This window comes from Poecile atricapillus, chromosome 2 (genome assembly GCF_030490865.1).
Source record: "Poecile atricapillus isolate bPoeAtr1 chromosome 2, bPoeAtr1.hap1, whole genome shotgun sequence".
In the NCBI taxonomy this organism is placed as follows: domain Eukaryota; kingdom Metazoa; phylum Chordata; class Aves; order Passeriformes; family Paridae; genus Poecile; species Poecile atricapillus.
This window is the reverse complement of record NC_081250.1, coordinates 83,489,575-83,505,374: the sequence shown is the minus strand read 5'-3', so window position 1 is coordinate 83,505,374 and position 15,800 is coordinate 83,489,575. Positions and strand designations below refer to the sequence as shown.

Sequence of the window (15,800 nt, the reverse complement as noted above, 5' to 3'; positions counted from 1 at the left end):
CAACTGTTTGTGCCCTGCAGCTAGAAGTAGGCTGAAATAGATACTTGCAGTGGTACACTGTCAAAAAGACCTTCTAAACCATTTGTAGCATTTCTTAAGGTCAGGAAAAAAACATTGATTTAAGATAACCTCCTCCTTTTACTAGCTGAACCAGAGTCAGTTAAAGTATAAAATGCAAATAAATTATCTTTGCTTAGAAGTGAGGTAATGGTAGGCAGTTAGAAGCAGCAAAATGTGTCTAATCTTCTGAAACACAAACCCCAGAGAATCAATTTTATCTGGTTCAGCTTAGCCTGTGATCTCTTCCTGGAAGCCATGGTTTCCCTCTCAACTCTGAGGAGCAGCTTTCCTACCGCTGACTCTTTTGAAAGGTTTATTGCACTACTGAACTGGTTTAGCTCTTCCCAGCCAAGTTTTAAGAAAGCAATGTTCAATACTCTCTAGTGAAATGATAGGCAATTATATGAAAGAGAATGTAGTGTTGTAATGATGCAGTTCTCAAAGCTTTGTAGCTCCCTGATCTTCAATACAAAATGCATTGTTTACATTGGAGTGGCCAGTATCAGGCCCAAATGGGCAGTAGTATGCAAAACAGCCTGGGATAAGTAATTCAAATTAGTATCATTCCTAAGTATTATTTGATAGTGTGACTTGTGAATGCAACAAAATGAAAGAACTAGCCAGATTTATGAAATAAATACAACTGAGCAAGAATTAGGAGTATCCTGAAAGAACATGGGACAATTAAACACATATTTGGATCATGGAATACTACAATTGTATTTGTGTTGAGAGCTTTTTATTTCTGCTCACCCAATTGCTACAAGGAAGAAAAAAATAGGAAAAAAAGCCAATTTCACTTTCTATTTTTGTGAGCACTGGGGAATAAAATTGAAGTAATTCATACAGCAGAACAAAGAAGACAGTTGCGCATCCATGTATCAAATACTCCCTGACTGCTCAGGAAACTACCTGAATTTCTTTAGAGCAACATACAAGACAACAAAATTCAATGCAGCTCATTTTTAATAAGCACAATATTATTTTTACTCACCAGTAAAAGTATTTGGGGTTTACCAACTAAAGCCACAGCAGTAGAGAGCTTCCTTTTTGTGCCAGCACTGTAAGTTCTCACTAGTTTGCCAGCATGGGCATTGAGGTGTAACCGGTTAACAAGGTCCTCTGCAACCTGTGGTTTGTAAATTTGAAGGCCAACAAAGATGAGTCAGATTAGGTAGCATTTGTGAATCGATTGAAAGATCATTCTGTTCATGCATGTTAAGAAAATGTACATGTTGTTTCCTTATTTACCCACACTTGCTGCATATTATTACTTTTGAATCTCAAACGCGGAGAAAAAGCTTCTATGAGGCCCCTTCCTTCTTCAGAAACGATAAGGATTTTCTTGTTCAGAAATCTGGCTTTGTCATTGCACAGCACAATCATTTGTATCTGGTTTGCATCCATGGGTCAATGATCTAAAACATCTCTCATTTCAACTTATTCTCCACTATTTATTTGATCAAATACCTGAGTAACTGAAAATTCAAGCAAAACTTCCCCATCAGCTACAAAAAGAAGATGAAAATGTCAGAAAAGCAAGTCACAGCTGTGGATTTAGATCTTCTTTAAGACAAAATGTAGCAGGATTAAATTAATATACCTTTGTAATAACTGAGAGGGGTAAATTGATCCTAGCTGAATTGATTTTAATTGCTTTTAAAAAAGAATGTATGATGCGAGCAAGCTGGGAAGGCATGTGAGCACAGCTGGAGACAACATGCTCATGCCCTATGGCCTTTCTTTACCCTGTCAGAGACAGTCCTGATATACAAGGCTCCCTTTAACACTGGTGCTAGAGAATATTAAATGAAGCAATAATCTTAATCAGTCTATATCAGTTACCATTGCTGGACTGTCCAAGAAGATATTTATTAAATAAAAAAAACATGAGGGACACAGCATCAACTTTTCTACTTGCTGCTGCCAAATTCACCCTGCAAAGCTGCAGGTGTTTGGCATAGACTCCTGGGGGGCTGTGTCATCAAAGAATGATCAATTTTGTAACAGAGCAAGTGGGTCTTCTGCCTGTGTATGTAGGACAGCTGGAAGATTCTTGTAAAACAAGGAGATGCATGGTGCTCTTATTGCCCAACATTAGCTGCCAGAGCACCCCCAGCAGTATGGTTCATTCTCTTTGCTTTCTCTACATTACCTTCAGCAAAAAGCAAGGAGGGACTTCAAGGCTTAATCATACCAGGTAGACAGTCTTCAATTAATTCAAAAGCCCAATAGAAAAAAAAATTCATTAAACAATATTTTTAATTAATATTCACAGCCCATCATGGACAAATTGCTACAAGCATAATAATACTTTCCATAGGAGAGTTTTATGCAAACAGCTTTGTAAACGATCAAGATATTCGTGACCCTTTTAGCAAGATATTTCAAATTATACTTATAAGAGACATCTCTGAGATCAAGTTTTCTGTAAGAAGGAACAATGCTGCAGAGGTGAGAATTTACAGTATGCTTGTGATGATCCTTGGACTGGTGTCTATAGTCACTGTGTTTGAGGTACCTGGATGTATAACCTGACAGCAGTGTATGTTCTCATACAAAAGCCAAATTACAGGAATGCCGTTCTGTCTACATTAGATGCAGAGAGTTTTTTTTAAAAAAATCATAACTGTTAAACTAGCCACAGGTAATATTATACTGAAAAGTTCAAGGCTTCTGCTGTATCAAAATTAATTCACAATAATTTACTTCCAATTAGAGATTACAGCTGTGACTTTAAAAATGGTTAATCACCTAAGCTATATTCTAAGATAAGATAGCTGAGCTTTGTTTTGTGTTTTGTTTTTTTTTTTGCTTCTAAGTATGGGTCTCATTATATGCCAAAGTAACACACAAAGTGAAGTCCTCTAAAGCATATGGTGGACAGCTTATCCTGTCTACAAAACTGACTTGACTGCTACCACTGGGAATACATGAATGCTAGTGACTAAAGGATTATCCTCTTAGATAAGCACCAACAGTCACACAAATTACACAGAAAAGCTCATAGGAATTTAAGATCAGAAAATGAAAAAAACATGCAATCCCATGTTTACACCAAATACACATTTTAAACTATGATAAGATCCAAGAGTTATTAAAAAATAATCAAGATATGACTATACATCACAGGTGAAACATAGTCAAAACAATCCTTTGGCTATTACTAGAATCATTCTTTCTAAGACTGCTTTTAAGTGTCATCTAAAGTGAGCAAAATGCCTTTTTTTAAAAGAGACAATGAATGCTGCATGGGGAAGAATTTAGAAGGTCAAGGAATAGTGATAGAGAGAGAAGAAAGTAACCGTTCCAGTTAGATGGGTCTTCCTGTAATCCGTAGCCCCTGAGGAGACTCCATCATGTCAGGTATAAAGCACTTTGTAGGGAGCAACATTAAAAAGAACAGACTTTGAAAGATTTGCAATTCCTCACATTGAATTCTCCTCTCTGGTGTGTGCTCAAGCATTCAGCATGACTACACAATCTCCTGTTTCATACAAGGAGATAAAAACTGGCAAGCGTCCTGATACAGAAATTTTTCAAGAGAAGGTTTAAAAGCTAAATAGGTAAAAAGAGAGGGGTGGGAATCATTTCATAGTACCCACTTTGCTGCTGCTTTAAATGTGGAGAGCTTCCAAGATAAACCTTGCAGATCGTCACAGTGCACAACACAGTCTGGCCTGATACCTATATATACATACCTCTTTGGTGCAAAACATAACAAATTAGAACTGATTTGGAGCCATCAGCAACATGAAGGCAGAAGGAAGGGCCAACTTTCTTATTCCTAAATATTTCCCAGTTGCACCTAAAAATGTCTCCTATTCCTGCTACCCTGCTCAACTCTTATATTTCAAAGAGCACTGCAGATTATGGTTCAGCAAATACAAGAATATAGAGTTCAAACTTCTTTCAAGAGATGACCCCAAGACTTTTTTCTTTAATACAAATTATAAGATTTTTAGTAATGTTTCAGCTTCATCAATAATACCTAAGCAACAACAAAACAGTAATTTGAATGAAATTAGAAATAGTACATATTATGTATATATTACATATTAGCTATATTGTAGAGGAGCCTGAATATCTCCAATATAACTTCATTTGTCTGTATAGCCAGTCATTTGCATCATAGTACACTGTAAAATAAATAGAAAAACATCCCTCTTAAACTACTATAAATGAAAGATAGAATTGAGCATAGAATTGATCAATCTTCAGGTAGAGATACACACATTTATGCCAGAGAATTACAGTTCTAATGGTTTCCTTCCTGTAGTGAATGTGAGATATATACACAAGCACCTTCTCTCCCTCCTTGTCATATTCACCATGATGCTCTAAAGTTTCAATGACCTTCAGCAGCAAAGAGTGAGAAGCAATTTAGGAAGTTGTTAACACTGAGGTCAAATCAAAAGCTACAGTTATATGCAAATACATACATTGTAACCACACTTGAACCATGAAAATATTTAATGTCTATGCATGGCTGTAATAATGTACTTAAACTTTTTCCTTCCTTCCTCCCCACACCAGCAGTAAAAATTACAACAGACTTCACAACTGTCAGCAAGCTATTTCCCTATTTTCCAATATTTCTTAAAACTATTTACTTTTTTTCTCACAAGTTCTAATAAATTCAGCAAAATATTTTCCCCAAAATTAATTTGGGCTAGCCCACCTAGCTTTAGAACAGGTATTGGAATGAGTCCTTCAGTCTGTAGCATCTAAACAAAATCCCCTGATAGTTTGTGGAGCTCTTAAAGACAATATTCATTCCAGAAAAGGCTATAAGATAATTCAACTTTTTGCACACATGCCAATATCTGTGGGAGTAAGGGTCAAAACAGGCATGGTCTCCTCCATCCACCGCGGAACTAAGAGGTGCATCCATTCCACTAAAAAGCAGCAGTTGTGTAACCACAAATGCCTATGGCTTTCCACTCCCCTTAAAAATTACTGCTAATATTCAAGTGAAAAATTAAGTGGTGCTAAGGACTTTCAGTCTGAGTGTCTTCCAGAAAAACTTGGAGTTAGTGAAGACTCAATCTTTTTAACGACTATAAACATTATAGTGTGTCTCTCTTGACTTGAAAGGTGGTATCCATCAGTGTATTAGTTTTCATCATTTCTGATACAATAAATAAAATTATTAACATCTTACAATTTATTTAAACAAATCCTTGTAAAGCAAATCTGACTCAATAGTGAAAGCATGTATCATACTTAATATAAATGATAATAAACATGGATTGAGTTCTAGAGGCATCTGAAAAATAACTTCACGTGTCCAAAGCAGTAATTCAAAGTGCCAAATCAATCCAAAGGTTATGAGTAAGTGGATACAGTGTAGTTTGAACATCATAAACATAAATCTTTCATCAATTCCACACAAAACAGTATTTATTTGGCTTTCAAGTAAACTCAGAACTGTTAGATTTCTTTCATTTAGAAAGTGCATATCCGTGGTCAAGTTTCTAAGGAGCAGTATTTTTTATCCCAGAATCTCATAAAACTATACACACTAATTCTGCTTGGGGTCCAAAACAAACATACAAAGAATAAATGAATTTACAGATTCCTATTTCCAGCACCTATAGAATATAATGTGTAAGGAAATCATTGAGATTCTAAAATCAGAGCATAATCTTCCTGAAGAGTTAATGAAAAGAGAAAGAATACTGACATTCCAGAAAGTTACCTCAGAAGATCTGATAAGGTTTCTTTTGAGATACAAAACAGAAGTTTCAGTGAGAATGAGGGATGCTGTTTGATGCTGTGCTAATAATTGTAATTTTTTAACAAGATGAGTGTTGTATTTTGGAACAAATTGAGATCTAGGAAGTTGATATATTAAAGAAATAAAAACTAAAAGTACTATGCTTAATCAGTATCCTTCTAAATAACCTAAAAGCTTTACTCAATTTACAAAACTTACAATTTTGAACAAAAAGAAACTTTCAGAGAAGATTTGTGAAGTAAAACTTCACATTACATGTGACGCTTAACACTGATAGTAAATGACCCATTTTTCTTTTTGTTTCCCATTCATTTAATTACTGTTTTGGAATATTAAGTGCACTCAACGTTATGTCAAGCACTTAACTCCTGCTGCTGATAAATCTGTCTAGCAAAGGATTTGGTCCTTGAAGGTAGTGCTTCAGTAGACAACTTCAGCAGCATCACGACCTGTAAGTCACCTGCCTGCTCACCAATTTCTTAGAAACAAAAAGTGATGGTATGTTTTTTTTCCTTATCAAACCAATGTACTCTCTAGAATATATGTGTCTGTGCATATTAATGTAATTAGTCACTGGTAAATATTCAGAGGCAGGCTTGTAGTGCTGTATCACAGGCAGGAGGGAATGATGAGAAAACAGCTGCTTATATTTCCATACAGCTACTCCTCTAAAGCATTCCAAAGCCTTATTTTCTTTATAGGCAGCTAAAATGCTCACTTTCTCCAGGCACCAGCCATTTCTGAGTTGAAGCACAACAGCTGTTGAGCACTTGACAGCAGTGCCACACAGTCAGGAGGGCCCACTGACAGAAACATTTGTTTTCCTCTGAGATAGCTGCATTTCAGTTTTTAATAAAGGCAGACCAGAGCAGCTAAATATTATTTGCAAGAGTGCTTTGATGCCTTGATCACAAGCATACGGCAACAAAGTCTGTTCTGCAATCTATGCAGACAAAAAATTAAGACAACTGAAAGGAAGAATGATCTCTCTTTCACAAATGTGATAATAAGCCACAGAAGGCTGACTATAAAGAATAGTCTAAGCCGATACCTAGATCATATGAGATCCAGGAAGGATCTCAAAACATTCGTCTTCTCCCTTAGCATTTGTCTTCTCCCAGTGCACACAGTAACATAATTCATGGTTTTCATCCATTTGAAGAGGAACAAGTATGTGACATACCATACCAGTTAAGAAAATTTTCCCTATTTCCTAATTGCTATGGAGGAAGTGTCACTTCATGAAGAAAACAGGTAATTATAGTTCAGAGCTTCAGTGCAGTAACAGCCATCCCTTAATATATTTCTTTTGGATGGAGGGAAATATACGCAAGTTTTCAGTATTCTGCTAGTAGACTGAAGTAAAAATTAGCACAAATAAATTATGAAGGGTAAACAATGAAACAAAAGACTGTGTGATAATGAGAGGAATGACAAGTTTGTTTTTACAGACAAGCTGTGGGTCTGCTGATAAGATGAAACTATCACTGAGAGATAGCAGAAACAATGGGATGGATTCCACTGAAAGATGAAAGGGACACTGAGGAAGCACCATGAATTGCACAAGAGTTAAGAATTAAGAGGGGATTATGCATGGGGGAGGGGGGTGTGAAATCTCAGGTACTAAGCATTCCAGGAAGCCTGTACCTCTCAAGTACCTCAGCCTATAGGGAAAGAGAGAAGGGACATGTGGCCAGGAATTAGGATAAAAGGAGGCTGCACCCTCCAAAAATTTGAGAGACCCCATGGCCTCTCTCTTTATTCGAATAAAGTAAAAGGACTCCTCTGTCTCCTTTTTGGCCATAAACCTCTGGTGTTTGTGGATTAATTTTCCTGACAATAATTTCTGAGCAGCTGTCTTGGGTTGCAATGCAAGATGAAACCAAAGGTGTTCTATTACCATCTGTTAAAACCAGATGTGGCAGTGTTCTTTATCTCTTCCAGGACCCATCCTCCCTCTAGGGGCATATCTTCTGTTACTGGGCCATTGAGTCAGTCACTGAATGACTGATAAAATTACATCATCCCATTGTGAGATGCGTCACCCAGGGCAGTGGAGCCAAGCATTCCTACTTGGATAAAATCAGAGACTCAGAACAGCACAGGCAGCGTTTGTCCACTGGATTCCCAGAGGAAAGACAAGCTCCATCTACACCACCAGATGTTCAGAGGAAAGGTACACCCTTCTATGGGATCCTTGCTTCATCAGAACCACATCTGTCACTCCAGGAGGACTGCAGCCACCATTTAATTGGACTGCGACCAACACCCTGACAAACAGGGTGTGAGGGTGTATTCTGTCAGTGGGTTGTTTGGGTTTTTTCTTGTTGGTTTCTTTTTTGTACTCCTGCATTTTTATTTTAATTTTCCTAGTAAGGAACTGTTATTCCTATTCCCACATCTTTGCCTAAGAGTCCATTGATTTCAAGATTATAATAATTCAGAGTGGGATGGTTTACATTTTTCCATTTCAAGGGAGGTTTCTGCCTTCCTTAGTACACACCTGTCTTTTCAAACCAAGACAGCAGTATGCAAGTAACTTTTTTTTAAAACAAGTAAATGTCCAAGCTTTGTCCTAGACAATGGATACTGCCCAAGACAAGGGGAAAAGACTTGCAAGAATCACTTATTTTCCCCAGGCTTTTATCCAGAAATACCCAAATGATCAGCTTAAGACAGTAAAAAATTCAAAATACTGCCTGTCTGATGAATACTCAATATCCCTTATGGGAATCATACTTTTTTCCTGAAATAGCACATGCTTGCGGAGGAAAAAGAAAACAGACTGCAGAGAGCTAGAAATTAGCCCTCTCACATACAGTCAAGTTGCAAACCATTTATTATACCCCGAGGAAAAAGCCAAAAAAACTCTGAGTAGTAGAGAAAAAAAAAAAAAAAAAAAAAAAAAAGGTATTTCAGTTCATGCAGTTTTGCTTCTGGAAAAAATGAAAGGAAAACAACAGGCAGTATTCTGCAGATTGTGAGGGCAGTGCTACAGCAATAGGTACTACTTGGGACCAGTCTATACAGCAGGAATCAACATATACCAGTTTCATATCACACTACAGTTTTCTCATGTTAATAGAGATGCAGTTAAGCAGAAAAGACTGAGCAGCTTAAGTCAGGTCATATTGTAAACTTCCATCTGCTGATACAGACACCCCCCCCCCCTCCATATTTTACACTGTATCCATTTCACACTTAATTTCTGGTATTGGCTGACTGATTACCTCATTACAGAAATAAAGAGCTCACTCTGCTGAACAGCACAGCTACACCTGTATCTGTAAATCCAAGAGCTCCTGTCGTTCTAATTAGGAACGGCGGAAAGAACGACACGGACTCTCAAAGGAGTCAGAACAGGAGAGAATCTCTAGTTTATTGTTACAGCTATGTTATATAGACTAGTTCGTCGAAAGTACAGAAAGGAAACTCTTATTGGTTAGTATAGTACTACATTACCATCATTGGTCAGTGGGGTTCACTACCCCCTGACTTTCTCCTGCAAGGAAAACACAGAAACAGACAAACAGCACCTGCAGGCTGTTTTGTGTCTTTGAGGATTGTTTTGAATCCTCCCATGAAATTCCCAGGCTAGCTTCTCAGGCAGGGCTGGCAGGCCATGGGGCCTGCAGCTTGCTCCAAAGCTAGCCTCCACAACTCACCCTTTTGATTTAGGAAAAAAAATAAAAAATGTACAGTGTTTGTAACATCCTGCTGGGCCCTTGCAGGAGAGAGAACAAACACGGCACAAGTGGTTTCTTTTATTAGATATTGGAATGGATATTAATTTGGAATTTTGGTTTATGATGATGTTTAAAGGTTGTTTTCCTTGGAAGGATTTGACGGTTGAGTCAAATATCCTTAACTCAGTGAACTAATACAAAACATTGTTAGTCTGTTCAAACTGACAGTCTAACTTGTCAATATAGTAGTTTAAAAGAACACTAAAGTGGTACAAAGTGAGCAAATTTGGGTTTCGCAGGGATTGCAGGACTTTGGTGCGGTTCACCCCCTGCAAGGCGGGGGGGAACGCGTGCTGGCCAGGGCACTGCTCGAGCCCCGGCACCGTCTCGCGGGGCGGCTCGGGTTCGCAGGAGAACCTGGCAGCACAAGGCTGGCAGAACCCGGCCTGGCGCCTGTAGCACGGTCCGCGCGCGCGCGGGCCGCACTGACGGGCGCGAGGGGGAGCGAAGTTCGCTCCCCGTCCTCCCCGCCACTTCCCCGCTGGAGCGCGGGCGAGCGCGGGGCAGCGGGGGTGTTGTGCAGGTCCCGCGGCTCCGCGCCGACCCTCGCGGCTCGCTCCGCGCGGGGCGCACACGCGCGGGGGGAGCAGGGGCGTCCGCGCGGGTGCCGCGGTTTCGCGCTGCTTCCCGCGGCACAGAAGAAAGGAGCTCATAGGGCGCGCGCGAGCGAAAGGGGGGCCTGGCTCCCCCCCCCTCCCCCGCCGCTTCTTGGTTGGTACTTTGGATGGGTGCGGGGGGGGGGGGGGGGGGGATGCTCGCTACGGCCCCGGCCCCGGCTCTAGATCCGGGCTTCGGCTCAGCTTTTACGGGGTTTTTGCAGCCAGCCGGAGCCAGAGGGCCTGGATGGCCGCCCGGCCCGCGGCCGGTGGCGGCGGGGCGGCGTCCTGAGTTAGCTTTTTTTTTTCTTTCTTTTCCACTTTTTCTCTCGTTTTTTTCTCGCCACTGCTGCTGCCGCTGTGGGGACTCGGGGCACCAGCGGAGGCTCCACGGCGGCCGCTGGCAGCAGTGCTCGCAGCGCTGGTCCTGGAGGGGCCGGCGGAGGCTCCACGGAGGGCGCAGGCAAAGGCAGTTCTCGCTGCGCTGGCGATGGCGGCGTCTGCGGGTGCGGTAAAGGCAGAGCCGAGCGATTTTCGCTCTTTTGTTGTTTTTTTGCTGGTAAAACTTGCACGCTGAGCTTTGCGGATGGCGGGCGCTCAAATTTTTCTGGAGAGGAAGATCTCCGGCTCACGGACTGCTCTTGCCCGCTGCTAAAGTTCTTTAAGGGTCCGGGCAGAGCTGAAGGACTGCTACACAGTTCGGTTTCACTGTTTTTAGGCTGGCACTGTTTCAGTGCCTTAAAAATCACTCTCCAAGTTGCTGCTAAGCTGCACGCACTGGCATCTCCCTCAGCTAGCCTAGTCTACAGGTGGTCTCCCACTGACCACCAAATCTCAAGGTTAAACACATCATTCACAGTCACAGCAAACTCCTGCGCTTTCACCCAGTGGAACAAAGCGCGTATATCTTCTTCAGGAATACAGAGTCCCATGCTCAGCAAGGCGTCTTGCCATGCAAAGCTGACAAGTTGCTCATCAGCTAAATCACAGTTCTCCATTATGAAAAAATTTTTTATCTTGGTGGCTCCACGAATGCAATTATGCAAACGCTATCGGCTTGGACCCGGGATTTCAAGCTCTGCTTCACCAAGATAGGCCGTTCCAAGCCCGCTCTCTGGCAGGCTCCACTATCCCGTTGGTTAGAAACCAGCTTCCTCTTGGAAAGCCCGGGAGAATTCCACTTTCCCCTCTAGGGGGAAGGGCTGGTGTTTTTCCCGCTCGCTGCTTACCCTCAGGGGATTAGCAGATGTCTTCACGTAGGTTGCTTTCTGACCTCGGGGGTCGGCTGCACATCACGTCGGGTTACCAGACCTCGGAGGGTCGGTCCATCATCACGCGGGGTCACCAGATGTCGTTCTACTTAGGAATGGCGGAAAGAACGACACGGACTCTCAAAGGAGTCAGAACAGGAGAGAATCTCTAGTTTATTGTTACAGCCATGTTATATAGACTAGTTCGTCGAAAGTACAGAAAGGAAACTCTTATTGGTTAGTATAGTACTACATTACCATCATTGGTCAGTGGGGTTCACTACCCCCTGACTTTCTCCTGCAAGGAAAACACAGAAACAGACAAACAGCACCTGCAGGCTGTTTTGTGTCTTTGAGGATTGTTTTGAATCCTCCCATGAAATTCCCAGGCTAGCTTCTCAGGCAGGGCTGGCAGGCCATGGGGCCTGCAGCTTGCTCCAAAGCTAGCCTCCACAAGCTCCCAGTGATATTCCCAGATATTGTCAACTTCTATAATAGTAAGCTCTCAAAGCAATTCTTTGGCCTGTTCTTGGACAGCCCCAAGCTCTGTGTGGCAGCTGGAGCATTTAAGGAAGTGCTCTCATCTTGCGAAGTTTAAGACAGCAGAATACCGACAGCTCCTATCCCAGTGCCTAGGTGTTTCATTTATTTCTACAGAATCATACAAAAATTTTTAGTTCCATCAAAATTAAATCGTATCTCTGAAGAAAAGTTTTTCAGAGGTACAAGACTCATAACGTGGTGTTCTTTCACAGTTAAGTGTGATAGCGAAGGCATTAAACCATTTATAATTTCTTTCAGGGTTTTTGTGCCCAAGATTTCATTTGCAATAATTTCATTTTACTATCTGCAGTGATGGTATTGTGTTTTGAACTGGCATAACAGACAGAAAAAAAATCCACATTATTTAAATAAAATTGTGGTAATGAAAACCTTATTACTAAAGTTGTTAAGATGAAATATTAGATAGTTTCTCATGTTAAAAAGGTACAATTGTTCAATAAACTTGTCTTGGTTTGGAAGACAGGTGTCTGCTAAGGAAGGCAGAAGCTTCCCTTGCAATAAAAAATGTAAATCCCCTCCCTCCGAATTACTATAATTTTGAAATTAAGGGGCTCTCAGGCAAAGATATGGGGATAGGAATAACAGTTCTTTACTAGTATGTATAATAAAGCAAAGAAACAACAACTCTGGCATTAACACCAAAGAGAACAGGAACCCAGTGACCCTTCTCAGCCACAGGCGCTTTCCCTGTTGGTGCAGTTCCGGGTATGGCCAGCAGGGGTGCTGCTGCTCCCAGGGGACAGGAGGTGCGTTGATTCCCCCGTGGCTGCAGGGGCCGCTGTGGCGTGCGCGTGGGGAGCACACGGTAATGGTGGCTTTGTCTGAGACAGGAAGGGGTGGGAGAGAGGCTTTGCTTCACAAAGCCCCCTGGGACAGTCGATCCCGGTGTTCCAGCAGGATTTACGGAAACAGCAAGCTGGGCTGGCAGGAATGAGCAAAAATCCCGGGGTGGCAGCAAGATGTATCAGAAGTTCCAGAGCTGTGGCTGGAACCGCGGGAAGCCTCAGCAGGCAGGAGGTGTGGGGCTGCAGTGCAGCGAAAGCTTGGAGCAACGCCAAAGAGCAATGGGGACGGAATAGTGGCAACCCAATTCCCAGCAGGACAGAGAGGGGTGAGCCCAAGATCCAGGCACCCGATCAGACAAGGATAGGTCCCTCGTTTAATGAGGTAGATGTTAATAAGGTCTCAGTACAATGCTGCTCTTACGAGCAAAGGCTCACCCACAGAAAGGATGAGGCAGGATGAGTACAGGACTGGGCTCTGGTGGTGAATTCTCTTTGCCCTAAGCAGCAAGTTGCCTGTCCTCCTTGAAACCCAAAGCGAGAGCTCCCCCGCAGCTCCCCTACCCCTGTTGTTTTGCCTGTCCAAGTCTCCAGGTATCCTCTCCCCTCTCCCCTGAGTTTGGCCACTCTTGTTTTTCTTAAGTACCCATAATTTCCCAATAGTTAGTTTCTCAGCAACTTATGGGAAAAAATTCCTTAAGTACAAAAGAAAGAAACACAACTCCCAACAAAACCCCACAGTGCAGCCTGGCAATAGGTCCCTCTCCACATCTGTTTTGGATAGTTACCTTATGGATATCCTGCTTTGGAATTCCACGCAGTGTGCAGTAATAATAAAGATGCTCCCAGCCTGTTAAAAGTTCATCCAGAGCATCTTGCTGTGGACAATATCCAATAATACTTTCAGAGCTAGCTGAGAGTATATCAATTTCAGACCTGTTTAAAGAAAAAGAAAAATACTTGAATGTTGCTTAACACATCCCATGGCCCTGGGTTCCACCCTTGGGATACAAGACAAATACGCATAACCTCAAGTCTGCAGATAAAAGAGTTTGAGTCTCTTTGCCGTGGTTACTTAGAGCAGCATCACGCACAAACAATGCACACTTTTTGTCCATTTGGATTAGTACAGCCTACCAGCATGTCACTGTTGTGACTGTGTGTGTGTCAAGGTCAACAGACCAACACATGAAGAAGAGATGTCCATGAGAATTAATGCTTACCAGTTTTATGTCTCTTATCTTTTTGGTAGTACCTGCTCTAAGGAGACACATTTCAAACCACATGGTGCTCATATTGGATATTACACTATATACAATATTATATTTGTATCGATAACATTGAATATTGAAAAGGAAGGACTTGAGAGAGAGGGAAATGTTGCTGTGTATTCTTTGTCTGTCTATAACCTCACATACGCATGCATGCATTCTCTAAACATGAAGTGTAAAACAAAACACAGAATATTAAAGCCTAGTAACTTAAAAGACAATACTGGAAAAAGTATCAAATTATCCTGATTTAAGAGACTTTGGCCTTCACTTTGTAGCTTTAGAGCATTACTTGAAATTATGTTCTTTGCTAAGAAGCAAGCTTGATTGCTAGTGTGTCTCATTACCCATAATGACACTAAATCTATCCTATTTATTCCAGCATCTAATTCAACACCCAATGATGCTGATTTACATGCATGGAAAGACATGTCAAAATGAAGATACTTAATAAAAAAATCTAAGCTTTGAAAGAAAAAAGTTTTCAAAAGATTCTGAGTAACAGAATGTTTTTCCTCTTAGTGGTTTTCTATATTGCTGATTAAAAGAATTAAATATATGACTAATCATTTAGACACAAAGTAAATACATTAATTGCAGGATCTACAAATACCAGCACTAGTGAAAATAGAAATATGTATCTCCTATTAACAAGATTCACAAGTTTTGGGAGAAAAAATTCTGCATTTTACATAATGAACCACAGCATGAAAACATATTTTAATGCCATCAAAAGATAAATTAACATGATTATGACAAACCTTGCCATGGACTAATTAGAATGGTACTTCACTGTTAATGGCAAAGATAAAAGATTATGGTATCTTGGTTGGTTTGGATGGCACTATGTAAGTTATCTGCCTGTAGACAGACACTTCTCTAAACAAAGAGTTTGCAAAAAGCAGAGAGTGATAGGGGAAAGAGGATAACAGAAGTGTTCTTCCTTAATTTATATCTATTTATAAGATATTTTCAGTGCAGAATATACAGAATTTTTACTGTCTCAGTTTCCAACCATACCTATGGCAAAATAAATCCTTCTTCTATAGTCATCTTTACATTAAGATATGGATTGAATAATGCTGGTCTTTTTGTATAACCAGTCAGTAGCAATGGATTCCTTATTTAATTAATGTAGCAAAATACTTTTCATGGTGAAATGTTATCTAGATGCTGTTGAACATAGAGATGTGTCTGAGGTTTGTGTTGCTAGGAAGATTGCACAAGGTTTTCTTTCGGTGCAGCTGCTGTCTTTAGAGAAACAAGATACTGGGCTTCTGGTAATATGCCAAGTTCAGTCAGAAGAGAACAAATAGCAGTCAGGGGTAATTTCAGGTATATTTACTCAGCATGAACTCTGTAGCTGGATAGAAACATCTTGCCTACAATGGGCCCCTACCATGAAGAACAAAAATGTGGACAGCTGCAAAAAAACAACAGACATCTAATGTTCTTTAACTAGAATTATATTAGAGCATCCTTACTCAGTTTGCATCAGGAAATAAAAAGTGTCCACAGTGCTAATTGTACACCCAGGGCTCTAGTGCTCTGCCTATGTAAAGCACTCAGTCTAAGGTGAACAGTATCCCACTCTCCTGGTTTAGGGCAAATTTGGGAGAGAACTTCTGAATGGTGTCCCTCCACAAAGCAAATTTAAGTGGCCCCTCCCCCAGCTGGTTTGGGAAAAAAATTTCTTTGGAGAAAAGTGGAAAAAAAAATGTTTATTTAAAAATAAAACCTCACCGTTTGATGAGATGGCAAATCTAGAAAAGTCTTTTTCATGTGGTGTAG

At 40.9% G+C, this 15,800-nt stretch overlaps 1 protein-coding gene across 1 annotated transcript in view; it reads right to left on the bottom strand.

Moving 5' to 3' along the window:
- Positions 1-15,800, bottom strand: part of ABCA13 (ATP binding cassette subfamily A member 13) — a 199,052-nt gene that overhangs the window by 22,253 nt on the left and 160,999 nt on the right. Inside the window, exons 46-47 of the mRNA XM_058831117.1 lie at positions 13,532-13,674; positions 1,055-1,194 (exon numbers count right to left, since the gene is read on the bottom strand). Coding sequence (XP_058687100.1) covers positions 1,055-1,194; positions 13,532-13,674 — 283 coding nt within the window. The remainder of the gene's footprint in view (positions 1-1,054; positions 1,195-13,531; positions 13,675-15,800) is intronic.